The sequence below is a fragment of the Perognathus longimembris genome, chromosome 1 (genome assembly GCF_023159225.1).
Source record: "Perognathus longimembris pacificus isolate PPM17 chromosome 1, ASM2315922v1, whole genome shotgun sequence".
Taxonomy (NCBI): domain Eukaryota; kingdom Metazoa; phylum Chordata; class Mammalia; order Rodentia; family Heteromyidae; genus Perognathus; species Perognathus longimembris.
The window spans coordinates 115,373,167-115,398,853 of record NC_063161.1 but is presented as its reverse complement, the minus strand read 5'-3'; the positions used below and the strand labels follow the sequence as shown (position 1 = coordinate 115,398,853).

The window sequence follows — 25,687 nt, the reverse complement described above, 5'->3', positions numbered from 1 at the left end:
TTTTGAGGTGTAATAAATGTAAATATATATAAGGAGATATTTTCTTAGCATGGCAGCTAATTATTTCTTGAATCTTCTGGCATCATCATCAAGCTCTTGTAGTAGGATTAATTCCATATGTCTTGTCAAACATTCAGAGCTTTTTGTTAACTTGGAGTGTATAGGAAGGACGTATTTACATTTGCAATGGAATCATAGAATTGTATGTCTAGAAACAGATAATTTATTTTCTTTTCTGTGTTTTTAAGATATTCACTATTTTGTCTTTAGCCAAATAAACTGCAAGGGTTACATTTAAGCATTTCATCTTAGTCTTTAGAAAAATCAGGCATTTACTCTGTATAATGTGATGTTGAGACCATAACAAAATCTAGCATTGTCGGGCTTTATTGGGAATTATTTATCCAATTCTGTGGAGCTACAAGCAAAATTTTCTACCAGATATGTATGTCTTAACTCTTATGGTAAAAGTATTAGCTCTTTGTGAGGAATTTAGAAAAAAAACTATCAAATAGAACTAAGAAAATGTTCCTACTATTATCTGATTGCATAAATAATACCTTTTAATATTAGACTATATTATGTGTTTGTTTACTATGTGTTTTTCTAAATATTCTATTTTTATTGGTGTATGTTGTGCTGAGTTGGGTTTATATGATATTAGCTTGTAAATTAATTTATTTTTTGCCTTTTTCTTACAATATAATGTCTTTTTATCATGCCAGTTCCTAGCATATTGCTTTATACCAAGTCACCAACTAGAAGTTCAGTGAAATTTTGTTAGCGGGATACACACATCCCTACTGTAGAATTACTGAGTTAAGTCTTATGTCCACTTCTGCGTCTTTGGAGTCAGTACTGACACAGATTCCCAAAGGGTCTTCTCAGTTTACATTCCCACTAACTGTACATAAATGACATATCTTCACTATCATATGAGTAATAATTTAAATGAGGAACAATGTGGCTTTATAGGAAGCATATCCTCAAAAATACATTTGCAGAGTAGTCTCTATGGTTTTATGACTCTACCCAGGTACCTCATTTTAGAAAAAAAAAAGTATCTTTCATTTAAACTATCAGGGATCACATCACATCTTTTCTCACCATGACCCTACCTAGCATCACTTTACTCCATTTTACTGTGAAGGAAGCAGAGAAATCAAAAAGCTCCTGAAGGACTGTGCAGAGCTCACATATAAAGGCATTACCTATTTGGTGTCTCTTTTCTTGCTCCTACAAAGCACATTTCCCAGTAACAGTTCTCCAAACATAGATAAAACTTATGAGAGTAAGGATCATTGTCAATCTCCACTGGAAAAAAACAAAAAAAAATAAATACATGAGAATTTGGGGCTGGGATCTAGATTAACAGGTGGGTGTTTTCAATCTAGCATTGATAATCATGTTATTTTGCCTAATACTTATACCTTTGTAAAAACCCTGTAAACTTTTCTTTCCTCACCATTCTCTCATGGCAAAAGCAGAAGAAAAGAACCCATGGTTCTTTTCAGCATTTAGTTGGCAGATTATCTTCTCTGCCTTCACCCTGTGCTCTGGGCACAAAGCCCAAGCTGTTTCCTTGTCTCAAGATTCACTCTAGATTTGTGTCCTGAAGTAAAACAGTCTCAGGTTTCAGCTCCAGGCTCATCCCACACACTTGATTTGGTAGCCTCTCCTTTATTATCTCATTTATTTTAAATAACTTTATTATTTTATGCAGATAGTTTATCTTTTTTATATTGTCTTCCACCTTCTACCCAACATTTTAATGAAAAGCAGACGCGCCCTAGTTTAGTAAAGCTCATTTTTCTCTTTTAGTGCTGTCTGTTGCTTGACAGTTTCAATGAAATAATGGATGTGTTGATCACCTTAGCCTTCATCCAACAATGAGTTTGGTCTCTGAAGAGATTTTCAATGTCCAGAGTTTTCATACATCTATAAAACTCTTAAAAGATTCTATAAAAATGTAAAACGCATAGAAGTTCAAAATAAACAGGAAACTGGAAAACTATGAGGAGCTAAAAACTCAGTAAGGTTTGTCCATGGACTATGATTTTGTCAAACCCAGTCATTGGACTATCCCTAAATGTTCTCACATACATACTTTCTTTCTGTAGTCTGTATCATACCAGAAAGTAAAATTTAACAGAAATTTCCAGCTGTTTTCATTACATCTTGTATATCTCTTCTGGAACAAAAAAGGAAACATCATATAAAACCATCAGCAGCTTGATAATGAAAAAAGAAAGGAGATATTTATGGATTTTTAAGCTCTTAGCAATAAAACATACCTTAATGCTAAACACTGGTAAATAAAAAAAAAACAGCAAATGCTGAATCTAAAAGATTTATTTAAATTTATTTACAAACAGCAGGCAAATAAGAAAGACAATTTAGGAAATGTGAACGAATTAGACTTATAAAACATTATGATGTAATTTGCTTCTTTGTTAGCACAATATATGTTTCTCTAAGACATAGGACTGACAGTTGCTAATGTATTTTAATATAGTGTTATGGTATGCTGAAAATAATAGCTTCAAGATATTCAAACATTCATGTGTGATCTTTGATAATTAATTTGAACTAGTCACTAATCAGAAAGTTTATCGAGGAGAATGGGATCTTTCTTAGAAAATGTTTCCTATGTAGCCTATAGAAAGGTGGTTTATAACCTCAATCTATTTGGGCATGTTGGAAAAGCTAACATATTGCTCTATTCTATGTGAAAAAGGAGCAGGTGTCCCAGACAGGCAGGTGTTAAAGGTGGCTGTTTTTGCTTGCCCTAGATCACTAGTTGACTTCATGAAGTTCTACTAACAGGTGGCTACTGATTGGAGTGCCATGTGACATTTATCCCGGGAGCGACTTGGATGACAGGCTGCTACAGACTGAGGAAGGGGTCTTTACTTTGATGAAGAAATTGCCAAAACTCATGTCTCATTAGTGTTTCCTAAGGTTCTTTGGAAGTGAACAACAGTTTAATTAAGGGCTGACGTAAACACGTTTCTGCTCACTTCCCCTGCAGCATTTTATCACATTAGAATTGATCAAAATTGTTGCCTTGGGCTGACTTGAGCAGATATGCATCTGGAGCACCATTTGTGCAAGCTGCTGATGAGCTGAGTGGAGTACATACGCTGTGCTTCACTGCATCTCTCTTCCTTTGTAGATGAAATTACCTTGTTGGGAGATGAGTTGATCTAATTCCTTATTTGCTCAAGCTTTTATCTCTTTGAAGTGATGCTGTGAAATGAATGACATATCAGGGCTTAGGATGTATATATGTCCTGGTGCCAAAAAATTCCAGTTAGCTAGTAAAATTATATTTTGGTTTTGCAAAAATAGTTATTTAAAGATAGTCTTAAGTCTAGATGAACCACCTTTTATCAGTAGCTTACTTGACTTTTTTTCTTGCTGGGTGATCTTTTATTATATATTTCACTTCTCAATTAGTTTCTAAATCCATAGCTTTAGAAATCAAAACACAGGTGTAAACACTGAAGACTTGTACCATCAATGAGAGTCTTTCTTTTAAAAAAGAATTAGCTTCTCATTTTGCCATTAAGAACAATCTATTCAGCATCAAATAGAACAATTACTATTATCTAATAAAATTTTATCTTTAATAACTGCCCTCCATGTTGAACTGTAATCTTCTCCAGAACAAGGGCTAAGTTCTGGTTCAGCATCCAGAACCTTGTATGTAGCTGTAGTTTTCTGCTTATTGGGTGCTCAATTTATCAGTCCTGGGGCTTGAACTCAGAGTCTATGCGCTGTCTCTCCTTGTGCTCAAGGCTATCATTCTACCACTTGAGCCACAGTGCCACTTCCAGCTTTTTTGAGTAGTTTATTGGAGATAAAGAGTCTCAGGGGAACTTTTCTGCCCAGGCTGACTTCAAAAACTGCTATCCTCAGATCTCAGCCTCAGGACTAGCTAGGAATACAGACAGGAGCCACCCGTGCTAGGCTCAGTGATTGATTTTGATTTCTCTTCCTATTAGATTACTTCTCATCTGGAGATTTTTATTCAAGAAACATGCATTTTAAATTGTGTTAGCTGAATTACTTTGTTCAGTTTTACAGTGCTAGTTGACACTACCATACATCTTCCTTCACATGCAAGAGATTCCAAAATAAGCATTTGTTGTATCTAGTCACTTTTCTTTCAATACTAGATTTTTGTCATTTTTTTTCCTCAAGTAACATAGTCTTTCACTTCTGTATCTTTTTAGTTTCTTTTGTAAAACATCCTTCTTAAGAAGTTAGGCGTCAGTCAACTTTTTAGAAAAGTATATAAAATGGATGGAACCATAATAATAGAAAGCTATGAAGCAATATGTTACACACACACACACACACACACACACACACACACGAGATAGTTAATTTAATGTAGACATCAAAATTTCCCCAGAGATATTATATAAGGAGAAAATAAGTTTGTTCAGTGTGTAAATTACTGTCATGTAGGTCAGATAAGGAAGCAGAAAGAAATTTTCTAAGCTCCACAAATGACAGAAACAAGGAATGAAAGAGAGATAGAAGCCCATTCCTTTTGTTCCCCAAGGAAACCTTAAGGAAATTTGCTGAAGTTTAAGCAAAATGTGACAAGTATTTAATTGTGGTAATCTGGTAAATCTTAGTATGAGGAGTAGAGTACAGTCCCTACTACTGCTTTTACAAAGAGCCTGGAGGAAGAGACCAGTAAGGGAATAGAAGTGAAAAAGGCCAAAGGACAGTTACAAGAATGGAAGGAAAAAAAATCAAATTCTAGGGAAGGATTTCCCTTTGAAATAACTTCATTTATAAATTGTTTCTTCCTAAAGAAAATGTAAATTTATATACTAATTTTAAGCCCTCTCTGGCTCTTTGCTTCTTTGTCTAATAGAAATTAGTTAGGTTTCTTCTAACCATCCTGCCTTACTCTTCAACTTCCTTATTTTGTATGCTGGCATGATTGCATCCTACTACAGGAGCTTGAACTCAGAGCCTCATAATTGCCTGGTAGTTTTACTCCTAGCTGGTGCTGCTTGAGGCTCATATCCAGTTCCAGCATATTGCTAGGTAATTGAAGATAAGAGTCTTGAGGATTTGTCTTTCCCAAACTAGCTTTCAATTCTCAGATCTTGGTGTCCTGATTATGAATGTGTGTAGCCAGTGCCCAATTTCAACTTCCTTATCTTATATATTACTCAACTTACTGTCTTCATACATTATTCAGCTTTATTAATATTCTACTTATTTTCAACTTTATCCTTTTGTGTGTTATTCTTCCTGGTTATGTGGCAGTAGATTGTAAAATGTACATTTGTTTGTCTTTACAGATGATCACTTAAATTCATCTCACATTTATATGAATTCTTTAGACATTTTTCCTGTAGCACAAAAGTGCTATAAAGATAAAAATTATAAGCCAGATGTCCATGGCTCACACATGTAATCCTAGCTAATCAGGAGGCTGAGATTTGAGGATTACTGTATGAAGCTAGCCATGGCAGGAAAATGCATGAGACTCTTACCTCCAGCTAACCAATGGAGCTGTGACTCAAGTGGTAAAATGCCATCCTTGAGCATAAAAGCTCAGGGGCAGCACTTAGGCCCTGAGTTCAAGCTCCAGGACCAGCAGGGGGGAAAAAATCAGCCAAACAATGACACTATCACTATATTCTTGAAATTCTGTACACGTATGTTGGATTTGCATGCCCTTTATAAAAGGAGATTTGTGAAATAGCCAGAACAGAGCTGGATCCATATCCCCCCCCCCCCCAACAGCAGTTAGGGAAAATTCAGAGGAAGGAAATGAAGGAAAATAACAAACGGGTCCAGGCCAGCTCCCTGCCCCCACACCCCAACACACACTAGTGGCCACCACCCAGGGGAGGTTCTTGGATTCCCCCTATAACCCAGGCCACTCTCCTACAAGCCACCGCCCAGAGGAGGGTCTGGCTTGTTTCAGGCAAACCAGTCACATCTGACAAATTTCCAAGAGGGAGGGGAAAAAAGTAGGGACAATACAGAACATCTGCCTTTCAGGTCCCACTTCTCACTCTCCTGAGTGGCCTTCACTTTCTCTTTACTAAGTAAAGTCTTTCCAACTTTAAAGCAGAAAAAGAGGATGGGGAACATCAAAGTGGTGAGACAAAGGATAAAGGGCGAACCAATGCAACAGTGATACTCAAAAGACAATATGCCGGAAATTAACTTTACAATTGTGGTAGGGAGGAAGTTACGAGGGAAGACTGGAGAAAAATGAGAGCTGGGATAACAAGTTTGACAAGAAATGTACTTATTATATTACGTATGTATCACATGGACAATAAATTAAATGATTAAAAAAGAGATTTCTGGTTTGAGTTAGGTTTCATGAGTTAGGTTTCTGGCAGTTGCACTGATTGCAGGCACCTTAATTGATTATCAGAAATGGTATACGTAGAAAGAGACTGTCCTTCCCAAGCTCTTGATTGCATTTAACTGATTTTAAGTGATGTATATTGTGCTTTATTATTTATATTAAGAGTTTTTAAGAAACTGATTTACGCAGTTTCATTTTATTTGAAATTTGTACTTAAGTACAGGTAACCATAGAAGTGCCAGTAGGAAGTTCCTTTTTTTCTTTTTCTGAGTTAATTTATTCTTCTTGAATGGAAACTTAGTACCTCATCCACACTGTAAAGAGATGGAGATTCTTTCCTCTATATGTCTATGAATAAACTTCCACTAGGCACAACCTTCTATTTATGTTATTATCTTGTAAAATCATCTAGCTCAAAAGTAAAACTCACGATTCCTTTTGGAATTTTGAAGGTAGCTTAGATGAAATGAGCTTCCTTTGTCTATTTTTTTAAATGTTGGTTTTACATTTTTCTTTTTTATATAGTTGTATTAATTGGTATGGGTTCATGAACAATTACTTTTTACTTTTTTTTTCAGATTTTTTTTTTTTTTTTGGCTAGTCCGGGGCTTGAACTCAGGGCCTGAATACTGTCCCTGGCTGCTTTTTTGCTCAAGGCTAGCACTCTACCACTTGAGTCACAGGGCCACTTCCGGCTTTTATGTTTATGGGTGCTGAGAAATTGAACCCAGAGCTTCATGCATGCTAGGCAAGCACTCTACCACTAAGCCACATTCACAGCCCTACTTTTTACGTTTTGTTTTTTTTTCTTATTTATTGTCAAAGTGATCTACAGAGAGGTTACAGTTTCATACATTAGGCCTTGGGTACATTTCTAGTACTGTTTGTTACCTCCTCCCTCATTCCTCCCTCTCCCCTCCCCCCACCCATGAGTTGTTCAGTTGGTTTACACCAAATGGTTTTGCAAGTATTGCTTTTGGAGTTGTTTGTCTTTTTATCCTTTGTCTCTTGATTTTGATATTCCCTTTCACTTCCGAAGTTCTAATACCAGTATATACAGTTTCCAGTGTACTCAGATGAGATACAGTGATAGGCGGGTACAACCACAGGAAGGGGATACAAGAGGATCATCAACAATAGAAGCTATGGTTTCATATGGCATGTTGAAATTAGTTACAACAGTGATATAACAGTCGTTTCCATAACATGGAGTTCGTTTTTCTTAGCATCATCTTATGTGTTCATAAGGGCATAGCTATTAGGCTCTTCTGATCCTCTGCTGTGACTAGCCTAAACCTGTGCTAATTATTCCCTATGATTGAGACCATAGAGTCCATGTTTCTTTGGGTCTGGCTCACTTCACTTAGCATAATTTTTTCTAAGTCCTTCCATTTCCTTACGAATGGGGCAATGTCATTCTTTCTGATACAGGCATAAAATTCCATTGTGTAGACTCATCAAAGTTTCTATAGGTTAGTGATGGTTGGTCACAAATTGTAGCTTATGGCAACAAGTCTTCCTGTCAGTTTTTGTAGACCGTGATGTCTACTGTCTTTAGAGACATGAGCATTCTGTAAGTGACATATGAGGAAAACATATAATTGCACCTCTTGACCAGATTTAAGTAGTTTTTTGAAGTAGGGGGAGGAGGGAGGGGAGAATGAGGGACGAGGTAACAAACAGTACAAGAAATGTATCCAATGCCTAACGTATGAAACTGTAACCTCTCTGTACATCATTTTGATAATAAAAATTTGAAAAAAAATAAAGAATAGAATGATCACGTTTATCTTAGTAGCACCATGTTTTCTTTGTCTCATTTTGAAAGAGTATTTTCAATTCAAAATGCAAATTTTATGTATTTTATATGTGTAATCAATCTTTGGCATTTTTTTCCTTTAACAAAGATTTCTTCTAAAAATTTGCATGCAGCAATACTTAGAGGTGAAATTTTTATGATTTCTGGGATTTGCTTCAAAGTAATACAGGGGCAAAAGTACAGAGGAGTAAAAATGAAATGGGATCAGCAGAAGAAGTTGTGGTGGGGCTCCAATAGTACAGTGCCAGCTATTAGCAGCAAAGCCCAACAAGGGTTCCAAGCCCCGAGTTTAAGCCCCAGTAGTGACACAAGAAGTAAAAGGGAGGGAGAGGAAAAGAGAAAGAGAGAGAGAGAAAGAGAGAGAGAGAGGACAGCTTTTGAGTTGATAGTTGCTGACATTGACTGATGAGTACAGAATCCACTATTTGCCTGCCTATTTGGATGTATAATTAATTTTTTGGTAATAAAATGTAAATTTTGTAACATATTATTATTAGATGATTATACTGTAAAATTATAAATCCTCATATAAGTCAACATTACTCAAGGTGTTAAACTCAGGATCATCTCTCCTACAAACAAGAGTTGACTGCTGAATTCCCTATTCCAACTAATTCCTTATCAACTTAAATGACAACCTTCTACATCTGTTATTGATTGTGTAAATTATTATTATTTTTTTACTTTTCTGATTGTGTAAATTTTGTTTTATAATTTGATGGTATTAGTGCCAGCTCCAGTCTCATCTCAGTTTCTCATAATCTATCTTTTGGTAGTGTTAACTATTTACAGAATACAGATGAGCACTGGTGGTTTCTGCCTGTAATCTTAGCTACTGATGATATGAGATCTGAAGATCACCGTTTGAAGCCAGCCCAGGCAGGAATATCCGTGAGACTCTTGTCTCCAATTAATTAGCAAAAAACTGGAAATAGAGCTGTGACTCAAGTGGCAGAGCACTGCTAGTCTTGAGCAAAAATGTTCAGGGATAATACACAGGTCCTGATTTCAATCCCTAGGACTGGCACACGAAAATTATGGAACAAATGAATGAAGCCTTATGTACTTTTATGTACTTTTATTTTATCAGAGTTTATTTAATATTCTTTTGTAATTTCCTTTTATTTCCTCATCTCCTCACTAGATTTTAAGCTTTGTAGAAGTGGGAAATGAATCCAGTTCACCACTGTGTCCCTAGCAAGTAGTGAGGTGTCTGCCTTCAAAAATATTTATGAAATTGATGCGTCAACAATGTATCTTGGGCTGGAGATATGGCCTAGTGGCAAGAGTGCTTGCCTCATATACATGAAGCCCTGGGTTTGATTCCCCAGCACCACTTATACAGAAAATGGCCAGAAGTGGTACTGTGGCTCAAGTGGCAGAGTGCTAGCCTAGAGCAAACAACAACAACAACAACAATGTATCTTCTTAAGTGAGCCTTCATGACTCTGGCCTCACTGTGAATAATCTATCTTGCACATTCTTTCTGGAAGAATTGTCCTAAGCCATGATTGTGATCACAGTTTGCCCATCCATAGCTTTTCCCATTTCAGGGTAAACATGACAAAATTTGTACAGGAAATCTGTGACCCTTCATGAGATGAGTCCTGCCAACTGCTCCTCTCCTTCATCTCTGCTCTTCACTATCCACAGATAACTTGAGCTACTTATATACTTCCTTCCTTCTTTTTAGTGAACATTTCCTCTTTGGGAATACCATCCTCATTGAAATGTTCAAAATGACATCCCTGAAGGTTACTTTCTGTAAACTGGGGTGGCTGGGGTGACCACTGCCCTGAACACAGAGGCTAGGAATACAGCAACAAATGTCACAATATCTCTGCTCTCCATATACTCCCAACTGTGGGCAACCGTTCTTATCATTTTCCTCCTCACTGACAGGGAATGTTCCCTAAAGCAGGAATTAGTTTTTTATTTCTCTTAATATCCTCACTTTATCTGACCAATAGAAGAATGCTGTAAATATTTGTGCGGTGAGCAAATTAAGGAATGTATTTATTTTGTTAAGCAAGTGAATGAGTTTTCCATAAAGGATGTTAAATCGATGATATATTTACCAGCACACTCAAAGGTTGTTTTTCACATTTGAACCAGGTTATGCCCTATTTGTTTTCACAGTGTAGTCAAGCAGGTCAAAAGACAACCCTGTATCATACAAATCAAAGAATGAAATGCTGAGTTAAGGAAAACCTTTATGTGAACTGTGTGGGGGGAGGGGTAGAAGGAAAAAAATAATACCTAGATTTTTTTAGAACTTCAAGATTTCATAAGTAATTTAAAATATTCTGAAAACTAATTTTAATGACACCCTTGGTTATCTTCAGCAAAGATATTTCTGACATATACTTTAAAGCTCTCACATATCTGGGTCATTGACCTTCAGTACAGATTTTGTAAAAGAGCCAAGGTAGAAAAATACTAAAATGTTGGAAAATGAGATCTGCTATGTTGACATGCACCTTATAGCTTAAGAAGGTCATGAAGCTTGAATCTTTATGTCTTCCTTTGCAGATATGTCTTCTCCAACTACTATGAAGAAACCTGAAAAGCCATTGTTCAGCTCTACATCTCCACAGGATTCTTCCCCAAGGTTGAGCACTTTCCCCCAGCACCACCATCCCGGAATACCTGGAGTCGCACACAGTGGTGAGGATTTCTGGGCATAGAAGTCTCTGCTGTCTTCAGGTTCCAAACCCTAAGACAAAGCAGAAGTTTACCATTCTATCTCATGACCTTATTCTCTCAATACAGAGGGTTACAATCTTTCTAAAATATATGTTTTTTCTTATCAACTTATGAGAAAAGATTCCCAAGCTTACATAATTGAATAATATTACACAGGCCTTTTTACAAGAAAGATGACCATTACAAGAACTTTAGAAAAACAGAGTATATAGTTATCTTAACTGTAGCTTTAAGATTCCCAAATCTGTGTATTCTACCAAAGACAAACAGATATTTCAAGTATGTTTTGAAGTTTTTCCAAAGGTATTTATATATGCAGGTGTTATTTCTATAGATGATGTTTCCTATACACAAATCAATACTTTGGGGAGAGTGAAATTAATCAGAAAACAAATGAGGCTTTTAAAAAAAACTTTAAGTAATTGTACAAACGTGTTACCATTCAACAAAGCAGTTTATGAACACAGTGTATCTTGATCAGTGTCACCCCACCCCCACCCCTTCTTAATTTTGTAGGCTATGTATTGAATTTTACGTGCCAAGTCTTTCTTTTTTTTTTTTTTTGGCCAGTCCTGGGTCTTGGACGCAGGGCCTGAGCACTGTCCCTGGCTTCTTCCCGCTCAAGGCTAGCCCTCTGCCAACTGAGCCACAGTGCCCCTTCTGGCCGTTTTTCATATATGTGGTGCTGGGGAATCGAATCGAGAGCTTCATGTGTAGGAGGCAAGCACTCTATCACTAGGCCATATTCCCAGCGTGCCAAGTCTTTCATATGTACAAATCTTTTAGATTAGTACACTAGATGTTATGTCTAATGTCTTAATTTAAGTAAGCAAAAGTATGCAGTATTTCACATTAGTATTTTAACTAGGTAATAATCTTTCCAAAGTTAAAAATATTACATATAACTAGTAAATCAATTATATATATTTTACCTATTACTCTTAGGTCCTAGAAAGGGATAGACTAAAAGTTATATATACACACACACACATATAACTGAAAGATTTATATGTAAATATGTTTATAGCAGTACTCTCAGTGCTTTTAACCTATAGTTAGATAATCTTTAATTAAATTAATTGACTACTTTAAAAATCTTTATTTACAGGATATAGCACCTGTTGAAATAAAATCCTTTGGTTTAAATCTTTTATTTATAAGTTTATGCTTAAATTTATAAATATTTATTGTTTATACAATTAAAATGCATGGCCTAAAATTTCCTCATTTTTTTTTATTATGAAATTTGAGAAAATGGGAATATACCTTCTACCTTGGTTCTTGTTTGCTAAGTGTCTAGTATAGGAGGACGAACTATAGGGATCTTGGTGGAGAAAGGCAATTTCTGTCCTGCAGAGTCAGAGACCACATCATTGGCTAGGCATCTAATATGAACAGGGTTGTGTACCAGGAGAAGGCTAGGTGCTGGGAAGAAATGTGTTTTGAAGGTTTTAAGGATGATTTCATCACAAGAAGGAACAACAAACCAGGAGGAAGAGTGATTAAGGCAGAGGCAACAACATGTTCTAGTACCTTAGAGGTCTCTACAGCAAGGAGCTGCCATGTATCTAAGAATCCACACATTTTAATATGGCTAGAGTTGAGGACAAAGACGTTATCCAGGACTAAGTCATAAAACACAATGAACAGCTGGGATGTAGCTCAGTGGCAAAGCGCTTGCCTAGAAAGTACAATGTCCTGGGTTCGATCCCCAGTACCAAAAAAAGAAAAGACAAAAAAAAACAAAAAACACAATGAACATTATAAATTGGGACTTTTATCTGGAAGTAGTAGGAATCTATTTAAAGATGTTTAGTGAAAAAGTTAAATAATTTTGATGGTAAGCTTTACACAAAAATCAGTCATAAAGTCATAAAGGACAAAGGATATGTTGGAAGCAGCAAGATCAGATGAAGAAAAACAATTTGGAAGGCTTTGAAATAATGTAGGCCAGAAAAGCATAGGTTTATATTATGCATACATTCTTTGAAAATTAAGGAAAATATTTTTTTTACTGTGTTTTGTTTTTCTTTCATCATTTAAGGGGCTAGAATGACTTTTATAGATAAATTTCATAGCCAATTTTTACTTTCAAATTTGAAATATGCAATTCTACCAAATTATACCAGGCCATTTACAGCCATGCAAACACAGTACCAGGCTGTATGGAGTTTTATATTGAGATTTATATTGAGAATAGTGCCAGTTCAGTCAAAAAGATCTCTTAATAAATTAATAGTAAAAATAAAAATAGAGATTTTTTTTTCCAGAAGTACTCAGGCCAAATTGGTTCTAAAACCCAGAGGAATCACAATAGAGTTATACATGTGTATTCTATGAGCAGAGACAACAATTAAGTTGAGCTGAGATTTAGACACTAAATAAAAAGATAGGCAGTTATACTTAGATGTTTATATTTCCTTAAGGTATACTTCCAAGTTGGTATACATGCATAATACTTCCATAGGAATTTTGTTTTAAGAGGTACGTAACTATTCTCTGAAATACATCTTTTGATGAAAGATGCTCAAATTTCTGTGCAGGGAAATATTACATGGGGCACTAGATTGAAATATATATTCTGGCAACTCATCCCTCCTGGTCCTTACCTACGGGGCTAGGTTTAGGCTCAGAAACTCTGCTTTGTATTAACAATCAGAGTACTCCCAGAAGCAGTGCCCAGAATATTCAAGGAGCTCAGTTGTGATCATAAATTATACTTATATTGTTTTACAATATATATCCTTAATTTTTTGTATTTCTTGCAAACAAAGTATCACTTGAGAGTTTTTATTTTTTGTGTAATAACGAGATTGGAAAAGTCATTCTAAATGATTTTTATTTATAAGTCATGTAAAGGTTTTGTTTCCTATTGTTTACTAAGTTATCTCATAGAATATTAAAAAATTATTTATAGTTTATTCATATTTATTTGTGACTTGTATCAAAAGAGTAAACAGAAATAGCCACTAGTGGTGAATAGCCACTGGTTTTAGCATTTCACAGCATTCTTTAGGACTGGAAACATTAAGACGCCTGCTGACAAGTGAATCTTTCCTTTTCTGTATTCTGCAGTCATCTCAACTCGAACTCCACCTCCACCCTCACCGTTGCCATTTCCAACACAAGCTATCCTTCCTCCAGCCCCATCGAGCTACTTTTCTCATCCAACAATCAGATATCCTCCCCACCTGAATCCTCAGGATACTCTGAAGAACTATGTACCTTCTTATGATCCATCCAGTCCACAAACCAGCCAGGTAAAAATAAGAGGAGAAAACAATAGGATTAGAGCATAAGGGAGATGGGACAGGTTTAACCCTAAGACATGAAGGTTAGTCAGACTGTATGTCTGGCAGAACATCAAGCCTTGCAATCCATCTTCAAGAAGTTCTTGGTGATGCACTAAGGTTTTATGTACAGGTGGATGAATGACAGGTAGGAAGTGTGTTACCCCAAAGGGGTACATTTCTGAAGATGTTTTTGGATTTTCATTGACTGAAGGGAAAGTTTATGCAGAATATTTATTGCCAAAATAAGTACTGTGCTGGAGTTGCCACCCCTGAAATACCTGGTTTGACACAGAGTCAAAGTGCTTATGGTGCACATGGTATGTGGTAAAATAAACACACATTGAAGAACTTATGCTTGTATTTATAGACCAGTTATTAGGTATTGAACTAAGCTTTGTAATGTAAACATTTTCCGTGCTGGATGATACCTTGACTGTTCTTTTCAGGAACATGACTTCTATTTAATAGTGAGTGGCATTACTAGAAGCATCTTTCCTTTCCTAGTAAACACTGTACAGTGGTTTTAGGGATTCATTATATAAGGACAGTGACCCATGTTCATGTCTCACTTCCTAGATGTGTGATTCTTCTAGGGAGAAGTCACTTCAAATAGGGATTTTGTGTAAGAGGGTTTTCTACAATCAAGTAGACAGTCTCTGGGTCAAAAATATATCTACCAGTAATTGTGCTGTCTATAGACTGCTTTGTAATTTTGATCTTTTTGTCTAGTATTTGGCTTTCTTTTACTTCCAAGATTCCTGTCCACCTCTTCTTATACCTTATATGCTTCAGGGGATTTTTTAAATAACATTCTATCATTACTGCTATTAAGTTACTAAAATAGAAGTAAATAATGTGTGAATATCAATTATAATAAGGAAAAGTCAGAAAGAAAAGTTTTGATTTGTATCTTATCAAATTTGCTTCCTTTTAGAAGCAAAATGGTCTTTATTAAAGGGTTGTTTTGTTTTTTTGTTTTTTGAATAATGACATATCCGGCCCCCTCTCAAAAGAGGTATCTTCACCTTAGCCTCATTGACTGATATATTAAACTAAGCATTTTGATCTTAAACTTACTATTTGTATTTTAGAAGAAAATGTCAGGCTGGTGTAATGAGTATAATGCAGTTGACAACCAAGTAAGATTGGGATTTTAGTGGACCAGTTTAAAAATGAAATTTGCTGTCACGGGATGGATTCAAAAGTCTCAGTTCCATAGAGCATTTTGCTAGACTCAGCTGGGAATAGTGCACACAAGGTCTGATTTTAATTTGTGTAGAATTTCCCTGAATAACAAAGTCTAATTAAGACATCCATTAAAAGTCCTTAACGTTAATTCAGTGTGGAAAATCTTAGAGTTCCATTGGATTTTTTTTCAAACTGATGTCTTAATTAGGCACTGTTAGGGGAAAAATTATGCAAATTAAAATCAGGCCCTTAGTGTTATGCATTTCTTTAATTATTCAGTGCTTGTTTTACGTATATTTCTATTTCTTTATAAGTTAAGAGAGCATATTAGGTGATAATCTGCCTTTATTGTTCTGGGCTTTTAAGTTTTCAAGGTAAAGATCTCAGTATCTTACTCTCATCTCAGTTAAAAGATAAAAGGCAAAAACTCTCTCAGGATTCTGTATAATAGGAACAATGTACTAAGAGGATAATCCTTTCCCAATGCTGTTTAGGTTCAGCTTCAGATAAGACACCTGTCTTTCGTTTTCAGAGTATGGGACTTCCATTCCAATAGCAGCTTTAAAAGACAGAAGCTTTGTAGCATAGCCTCACCTGTTTAAACTATTGCAGAACTGAAGCTGTACACACACACACACACACACACACACACACACACACACACACACACACACACACAGAGTCTTCCTTTGTCCGAGGAGAGTTGGCTTTGGCTGGGGAATTCTTTCTTTGTCCCTTTTTTTGCTTTTAAAAGGGAGAAAAATCTCTAAGATTCTGTTTCTTCAAGTCCAGTAGAAAAGTTTATAGACTGGGCAGACAGTTTAATATATTCAGCGACAGCATCTCCTTGAAAAGATTGTCATTCTGCTCCTGTTCAAGGTAGGTACTATCAAACTGTTTTGGCGAACTCTATACAGAAACACATTACCAATTAATATTTCACAAGTGATAAAATGAGGGCTTTCTTCTTCCTCTAGTAAGGCATATAAAGGAGTCATTTGCAGTATTCAAATAACTCAAATTGATGGGCTTTTTTTTTTTTTTAGAAATAAACTATTTCCCTTAGAAAGGAAAATTGATCTTTTAAACTGTCTAAGTGCTTTCTAAGGAACATCATATCTACTTTGATGTTTAGCTCAAAACCAACTGAATTGCATTTCAACAGAACTCTTGGTATTCACCTTTTCAGCTCTAGAAATGGGGAAAAAGTCGGGGAGGTTCACCCCACAGTCAGCTGCTCCTTCCCTGCCTCCTCTGGCACTGCACTGATTTGTATTGTTAAGCAACTCAGATGCCTTTTCCTCCTCACAGTAATTTGGAGATTAATTGCATTACTGCTGCACCAATTACAGTGAGACAGTCATGCTATTCAATGGAATATTTTGAATAAAATTAGTTTAAAGATATAACTCTTCCATAGGTTTCTGTAGAGGAAAACTCTGGTCAATTTTCCTGTCATAAAGTTAAATACTCAAAATTACCCATGATGAATAGTCAGGATATTCAAGAAGTGCGTTTTCTTTACAAAATAAAGAAAATAGCCTCCTTGGAACCCCAAAACTTAGTTTATATCTCTCAACTCACAACATTGAAGTACCAAAAGCTATTTATCTTTTTCTTTAAAGATATGTCTGCTTGTAATTTATGTATAGTTTTTTAGATAAATATTCTTTATTTGCTTTTAACAGTTGAGATTGTAAAGATTATATCTTTGCAGAAAATGAACTCCTATGAAATTGTTGCGAGCATCATGCAATGCAGCATGACTGTTATTAATAGTAGCATCCTCTGTCTAGAGTCACTTATTCCAAGATTCCTTCAATGTACCCTTAGGATTTTGTCTCCTACCACATAAACTATTTTTCCACCAAGGAGCTAAAAGTAAGATAATATCTGTACTGTCTTTGTCCAGAGGATATTTATCAGTTAATTTTCATAAATGTCAACACTAAATGTTCCATGTAACTCTCCATATGCAACAGTGGGAAATACACTCAAATAGCAAAGTGCATTTCATTATCCTCTGGTTTACTTCAGTACATTTTACTTTTCTTTGGGAAAAGTCAGAGCTAGTTCGGTATTTTATATCACTGTATGCATTTGAAGTTTTAGCTGCTTTATATCTCATTGCATTTGCTTGTATTAGTAAAGCATTCGAAGTTGATCGGAGACCCTGGAGTCTAAAGGGCCTGGTGTGTGTGTGTGTGTGTGTGTGTGTGTGTGTGTGTGTGTGTGTGTGTGTGTGTGTGTGGTGCGCACATGCATACGCACACGTATGTTTGGGGGGGGGTGCGGCGTGCTTTTGAGAGAAAGCCAGAGTCTTGCATGAAGAAGAATGAATCCTTGACTATAAGCGATGGAAACAATAGAGTGAGATGCGTTTCCTATCCCAGATGTTCTTCTGTCTCTTATGTTGATTGTATTATCACTCAGGAAGAAAATTCTTCTTTGAAAGACAAACTGACTCTGATTAGAAGAACAGAGAATAAGGCATCTTTGGGATCCAAAGATAGATAGTTTAGGAAAGAATTTCATTTTAGCTTGAGTTAAAGATTAGCGTCTCCTGTGAGTTTTCTGGCCTGCTAAATTAATGAATCAAGCCCCCTTGGCTTCCAAGGATATTGTAATGACAAAATCACCTATGCAAAGTGTTTTCAAGAAGATAACCTTTGCTTCAAGAAAAGAACTCCTCCTATTACTACTAACCATTGACTGGCCTCCAGTCCAGACTTGAGAGGGCATAGTGGTTACCAGCATGCAGGATCCACGTGACTGCATGTGTTGAACAAGATGACTACCTTTTGGATTATTTCACCCGGCATTCTGTTTTTGTTTTGTAGCCTAACAGCAGTGGTCAAGTAGTAGGGAAAGTGCCTGGCCATTTCACTCCTGTCTTGGCACCCTCTCCCCATCCCAGTGCAGTGCGACCTGTGACCCTGACCATGACAGATACTAAACCCATCACTACATCCACTGAAGGTGAGGCAGCTTCACCTACAGCAACCAGTAAGTATTTCTGTAGGAAATGAGAAATGTCCATCAAAGGTGCTGTTATTGGATAACTGATCCAAGATGGAAAACATGGCGACTTTTCCAGGTACCTGGCCCGATGGAGATTTCTCATTTAAGTGGAACAAGCAGGCATGTATGTGGCGTGGCTGTCACATGCTCTCCCTTATCAAATTCCCATCCATGCAGCATATTTGAAAAGGGAGAAGCATATTTGTTTGAGAAAAAACTCTAACAGAAAATAATAAGCTATGCCTGCTCGTTCAAGGTATACATTGAAATCACACTGAATAACATAACACAGATTGCAAGGTTTTCATATCACAAAAGAAAGATCAGATAATAGTACTTATTGGAGCATTCCTATAGAAACCCAAGCCCCTACACCAGACAGACTGAATCAGTCCCTTTGTAAGATAATTGTATGTTTACCTTGCTCTAAGTTATGTAATTGTTAGGAATAGTCTCACACTGTTGTGTACAGCAAGGACATTCAAAGTTTAGGTTTAAGCACATGCAAGTTACCTGCACTTCCTTATCTGCAACTTCTTCTTTAAAACTTTTTATTACTTTTCCTATTATGATACATTAGACTGTATACATCTTGACGTGTCACAACATCTTAAATATCATGGGTTTAGCTACTACTCTTACAGCACATAGCAGTTAGCCAAATGAATCCATTGTATCTTCATGTAGAATACTCAGAATTACATATAAGAAAAGAATTTTAATTTGGCTTTACCAGAACTACCAGCATCTTAGAAGTGAAGCCAAATACAATGTAGAATGGCATAGTTCCACTTGGGAGGAATTAGCATACACTTCCATAATTGTATACAAATATGTCTTAAAGTTAGGCTGTCCATTTTTTTCTAGAGCAAGGAAATCCTAGTGCTCTAGAAATTCTGGTTTGGAATTACACAATCAGAGGTCCATCACATATGCTTTCTTGGCCACTGGAACTTTTTCCAAGATGATATCCTAAAAACTTAAGAAAAATGAATAGTACTTTAAATGTACACTTATTCTCAGCTTTTATTCCTCAAAATTCATTAGCCTCCTGTAAATTAATATCCAGATATGTTTTTAGTAATCACTGATGCTTAGTAATTGACTTATTGGCAGAAGATTCTATACAAATGAACATGTCCCTAAATGGGAGAATGGATGAAACGTTATCAGGAAAATTTTAAAATTCCTTTGTTTTAAATGTTTGCTATGTATATTGCAGTTACTAAAAATGATCTACAAATTTCAAGTTGGAAGCAGGGAGTACTGGGTTTGAACTCAGGACCTTAAGTTTGCCATGCAGGCAATCTACCACTAGAGCTATGCTGAAAAAAACAACTATATATAAATTTTAAAAATGAATATCATGGCATCTTCGTGGAAACAATGTGTGCAATTTAAATACAAAAGCACATAGAAAATAAGCTTTTAAAAATAATTGAAAGCATCAATTGTAAGTGAACAAGCAAAGCTCCAGAAATATCTGGAACTCTTATTGTGGTACTAATGTATGAAATTCAATAGGAGGATCAGACCTAAAGAATCACAGCTCATTAGTGGAAGACCTTGCAGCTTGTTTGTTAATGAACTGCCCACATACATAATGAACTCACATACAGGTTGCTCAAAAGGATCTGATTTGACTAATAAAATGGCAAAACACGAAAAGACATATCTTCATTATATTAAGATGACAGCATCAGTCCACTTCAAACTTCTATTTAGTGAGTCATTTTTCTTCCTTATCAACACACTAGTAGCTCCAGCTGCCTAAGCACCACTGATAATGAGCAACTGCTTAACAATGGACCTGATAAGTCAGTAAAGTTAAAGAAAGCACAGAAGTCATGGAAACCTCTGTTTCCTAATTGAGAAAACAATAAGGACAGTGTAGATTTATTGCTCGCTTTGTAAGAGTGAGTCTCTTTTTCGGGAGCTCCTGTCCTGTGTTGAATTCCAAAGCCTAGAAATGCCACTGGTTGCTGATGGCTGTCCTTATGTGGCCCTTGTAGCTAGGAGTAAAAGATGAACTGTGAGCATCTTCAGTGTTCCTATCAAAGGCTGACCTCAGAAGCCTCCAGAACCAAATTCTTCAGTCCTTCAAATGACAGAATAATATATTGATTTTTTTAAAGCTATTCTACTTAAAATTAGTGTCTGAATTTCTCATTAATCCGATGGTTTTAAACCAAACAAATAGCTTTCTTCTGACTTACAGGTGTAATATATTGTGAAAAATTACTTCTCTGCTATTCTGACATTTAACAGTGCAAATAGTGTTAGGAAGAAAGAGTTATTTTCTTTTAAAAGGAAGCAAAAGTTTCTAGGGACAAGAGGAACTTTCCTGTGGACAATTCACCAGTCTGTACCAAAAGCACTTGATACAAAAAGCACTTGCAAACAAGGCTACAACACTGTGAGGAGTGTCACCTTCTGTGTTTACTTACTATCAAGTGACCAGATATTTAGAAGGTGCAATCAACTCCCTCCTGGCCAATCACAAGATAGTATTTTTATGGAAATTATTTTCAAAAACATTTCTCTCAAACTTGATACCATTTCACATTCAATAAAGTACTAGGTTGATTCTCTTTAAATAACACATTCTTAATCATACAATAAAATGGAATCCTTAAGAATAGTAATACTGGATTTTTCTTTTTAGTGAGACTTTTCAGTAAGACCTTTCATCTCATACTCATATGCATCAAACACAACTGCTTAAAACTTCTCATTAAAATTTGACACTTTTGCCTGACAATCTTTCAGTCCACTTTTACATTTGGCATGATAGTCCATCATTGATTATTCCATTATTAGGCCACTAATTTCTAGCCATCAGCCATATCTCAGAAAGGGTCCCTTCTGTGTAGTCAGTTTTTGATAACCCTACCGGACTACCAGCAGCACATAAATGATAGATACAGACACCAAAGGACGGGATGTGATTTCTCAGATATTTTCGTGGGGATAAATTAGATGACTTGAATAGAGTTACCATTTCTTTTCTATCACTTGATAATCCCTCGGACAAAAGAGAAATGGAGAACCATCTTTTTGGTTGCAAATCCCACTTCTCTGGGTTTCTTATACAAGGACAGGGTGTTCATTCTGATAGTTCACAATTTTTATCTTTGTTTTTGTTCTTCCTTAATCAGCCTACACAGCCTCAGGCACATCTCAAGCCAATCGATATGTGGGACTAAGCCCAAGAGACCCATCCTTCCTACATCAGCAACAGGTGGGCACGTTTCACACAGGTGTACTGGGGTAGCCACGCTTTGCTTCGGCGCTTTTCTCCATGTTGCCTCTCAGATCTGGACTCAGGATGGGGCTCACGGGGCTTCTGAGATCAAAATTGAGTGCTTTGTTCTCCAAATTTTTCCGTCATTTATCCTTTGTTTCTTGTCTCTCTGAAAAGAATTTCTCAAATTGACTTACAACTTCTTCCATCTCCATATAGTGTATGTTGACAATATCCGTGAACACTATTGTGTTTCAGCTCAGTATTTTCACAGTTTCCTCACTATTGAGAACTTAAGTAGCCTCTAGCTCTCAAAGACAAACACTAAAACCAATTTTAAAGCCAACTAGAGCCGGAACAGTACATAAATTGTGTTTTTTGAAGCAATCTCATATTTTCCAGATGTTTTACTCCTCACTTTTGTGCTTTAGCCCAGGAAGATGAGTTATGAAGCCAAAATCTCAGGCGACACATCATTCCTGTTTTAATAGGTTTAAATGGGTTTGGTGATTTCAGATGTGATAAAACACTTTTTTTGGTCCTGTTTTCTTACATCATTTATGTTTCAAGTAGCATTTTAAATTTCACATCTCATTAATGCTGTAAATTTAATCAAATGAAGTGTTTACCCAAACTGTGAAAATATACAGCCAGGATTAATGGTGGCTTATAAACCAATTAGCCACAATTAAAGCATTCAACCTACCAAAAGAGAAATCCCATGATTCTAGTTATAGGATAACTGAAATAATTCTGAACCTTTCATAATTTAGATATATTTTATGATGCATATGTTTACTGCTGTCAGGTTTCGCTAGGAGAGCAGTTTGAAGTTAACAGTATACAAAGTATCTCATAGAGCAATGTAGACTATAATGGAAACTAAGAGCTGGTATTAACCCACTTGCTGTTCATGGGTAAGTTTTCTATGTATATAGATGAGTGTTTGTTTATGTAGCTAGTGACATAGGTTCTTGCTTTGTTCTAGACCTGACCTCCTCTCTTATGCTTGTTGTAGTCTATCTCTTCATGTGGAGCTCTTAAATCCTTCCCATCTTCAGGCCAAGATGGCAGACTGAATATATTAAAGGTCACCACATGCAGAGTTCAGGGAAAACCATAACGATATAGCTTATTCAGGGTACTTGATGTTTTGCCATGTTTAGGAAAAGGAAAAAAAAGACAAGAGAGTATTAACTAAAAACATCTGCATACAGTTATGAAAATTAAAAAGTAATTAGGTAGTTTTGCCCGCCATTGGCCTTTCAACATAATTCTCTGGAATATTGCTTTTTACACCTCTAAAATTACATAATATGAAATGCATTACAATTGCTATAATATGGTCCTTTTTGACAAGTGTATGTACTTATTGTGCTTCTTAAACATATGCAGTATTTATAGGTTCAGAAATTTAAAAATTATTACCCTTTTTGAGAAATATTTTTGTCATGAGATTTGCATTATTCTTTATAACAAATCTCCAGTTAACGAATAACCAGTTAGTCTTTAATTCATATAACATGTCCATTACTTAGGGCTTTAGCCCCAAACATATTACAATGTTCCAATTCCCTGTATGTGGGCTCAGTCTTCCTCTTTCCCTGTCCTAAGCCATGGCAGCTTTTTTTTTTTTTTTACCACTGTGACTAATGTTGGAGTTTCATATAGTTAAGATAACAAAAGTTCATTAATATAAAAGTTAGTTCTTTCAATGATCTAAAGATAAATTAAGGAAACTTAGGAAGCAGTGGGAAAAAATGAGTTTTCCTGTAGACAAGAGATTTAGGCACATTTTAAATAGAAAACTGCATGTGACTTCTGAACTGTAAACATTAAATCAAGGATTTTCACTCGTTGTTTTAAGTGAACAACGTTAAGTGAATATATTAAAATATGGACAAATATATTTAGAATATAAATATATCTTCTTCAGTTAAATGCAGTTGATATTTATAGAATACACAATGAATATTGATCCTGGAAGAGAAGTCTATGTATGCTTTACAATTAAAAAGTTTCAATACCATACAGGTAGATCATTTGTTCTCTATCCTCTGTATAATAAATGAGGTTAGTGCCACTTTTTAATTTGAAGAAGCCCAGTGTTCCAAATTTGTAATGAACTGTAATTCTGTTATACAGAAAAATATAAATCTATAGCTATTGTGTGTATGTATTATATATATTAGTTAAAAGTTAATTTTACCTTTTACATTTTAAGACTAGTAGTGATGAAGTTTTATGTTTCCTCTCTAGCTATGGAAAGACAGAAGTAGTTGAAATGACTCAGTAGAGTAAGGGTTATTCTTTCCTACAGCACAAATGAGATTGATTTACTGTGCCCTTTCATTACTTTACAAAGATTTAAAAGAGACCACTCTTCTAACGGCAGGTTCTAAATGCATTTGGTTTAAAGCATTTCATGATGAATGAAAAGGAAAATCAAGGGGTACATGAAATAAAGGTAATCAATCATTTTATATTAGATAGGATAAATTCAGAATTAGAAAGGCAATGGTTTTCTTTGAGAGTATTCTTTTAAGCATTCACCATAACCTTTAATATACATGACCCCTGAAGAATAAATATCGTTACTAGGTACATTCTTCAGTTCATGACGCTTGCTTTATAAAGATTTATTTGTTTAGGTTATGAAAAGTATTGATGTGGATTGTTGAGTGCTATTTTTTTTTACAAAAGAACTTTAATATAGCCTATATAGATAGGAGTTTGACAATACATTTAAAATTATTGAAGAATTTTGACTACCTTATGACTAATTTTTTCACAAAATGATAAGACAGTAGAGTTTCAGTCCACAAGTATACTGTTACTCCTAAATTGAGACAGAGAATATCATCCTGCCCTGTACTTATAAGAGTAATATGAATGATAATCTGAAAAAAAGAATAACATCTGAATAGTATACATACATGCTTTCACACTGGATACATGTAGATCTTATTAGTAATTATACATTTATATGTTCTTTTTTTTTTTTTTTTTTTTTACAATTGTTACTAGTGGTCAATGCTGGCTTTGAACTGTCTTGAATACTACCTTACTTTTACATTGGAATTTCATTTCTCATTCAATCTGTGATACCTCCTTTGAATCTAAAACACAAAATCACAGTTGTAAACAATAGTTTTTAAAGATTCATGTAACCCAATTGATAACTTTCCATTAAAAGTAATCCTTTCTAATTAGTCAAAGGAGCTAGCTCTTGCCAGCTAAACAGAACTTGTGTTTAGAGTTTCTCTGTCTTTAACACAATCCTGAATGGTGGTCAAGACATGGAATATGTGAGGCTTTGGAATTAGTGCTTACTTATTTATTGCATTTACTGTTGACATGGGGGGAAAATCTTAAAGTCAGAACTGCAGTTAGAATTTTAGTCTTTCTTAAAATTTTCTATTAGAAGGTGGTTGGTGGCATGAAGAACTCTTGGGTCCTACTTTGGCAACAGAATTCTCTTAGACTCTACTAAGTCAGGTCTTATTGTTATATAGAACTTTTTTAGAAGTAAGGAAGACATCTCTAATGTTTAAAGAAGTTCAGTAAAATATATTGCTTCCTTCTCTATTTTAGACTTTCTAAACAAAGTGTGCATATTTCTTATTATCGACGGTGAAGACACTACATTTACCAAATTGTATCTCCTTGAGAAAATGAAACTAGCAAAATGTTGGATGTTGTTTATAAATTAATCTAGTCTAACCATTTTAACATAAATGGGTAACATGAGGCAACTTACTTAAATTTGCATCTCATAGTAAGTTTGCTAATGTGAGGCTTTTTAAATTTGCTATCCTAGAAATTTAAAGAAGCAATTTAATTTGACCATCACCATTGCAAATGAGTATAAGGTAATATTAAAGGTTAAGTCTCTGCTATCACATACCACTGCAACATTTAAAAAAAATTATTGCGAATTATAAATAAGAGTTTGTAGCAAAGAAGGTTCTTGTTCATAAATAAAAGATCAACATTCAACATAGCCATGGAGGTACATGTAACTTTTGATAGATATTCTAGATTTTAGGCAGAATAAG

At 35.4% G+C, this 25,687-nt stretch overlaps 1 protein-coding gene across 9 annotated transcripts in view; it reads left to right on the top strand.

The window, feature by feature from the left end:
* Positions 1–25,687, top strand: part of Nfib (nuclear factor I B) — a 228,092-nt gene that overhangs the window by 179,587 nt on the left and 22,818 nt on the right. For 4 of the 9 annotated variants that reach the window (XM_048350549.1, XM_048350717.1, XM_048350377.1 and 1 more), the window contains exons 7-10: positions 10,710–10,844; positions 13,959–14,143; positions 18,205–18,370; positions 21,544–21,626. In XM_048350549.1, the coding sequence (XP_048206506.1) occupies positions 10,710–10,844; positions 13,959–14,143; positions 18,205–18,370; positions 21,544–21,626 (569 nt within the window). The remainder of the gene's footprint in view (positions 1–10,709; positions 10,845–13,958; positions 14,144–18,204; positions 18,371–21,543; positions 21,627–25,687) is intronic. The other 5 variants (XM_048351048.1, XM_048350892.1, XM_048350969.1 and 2 more) reach the window with 2 other exon arrangements.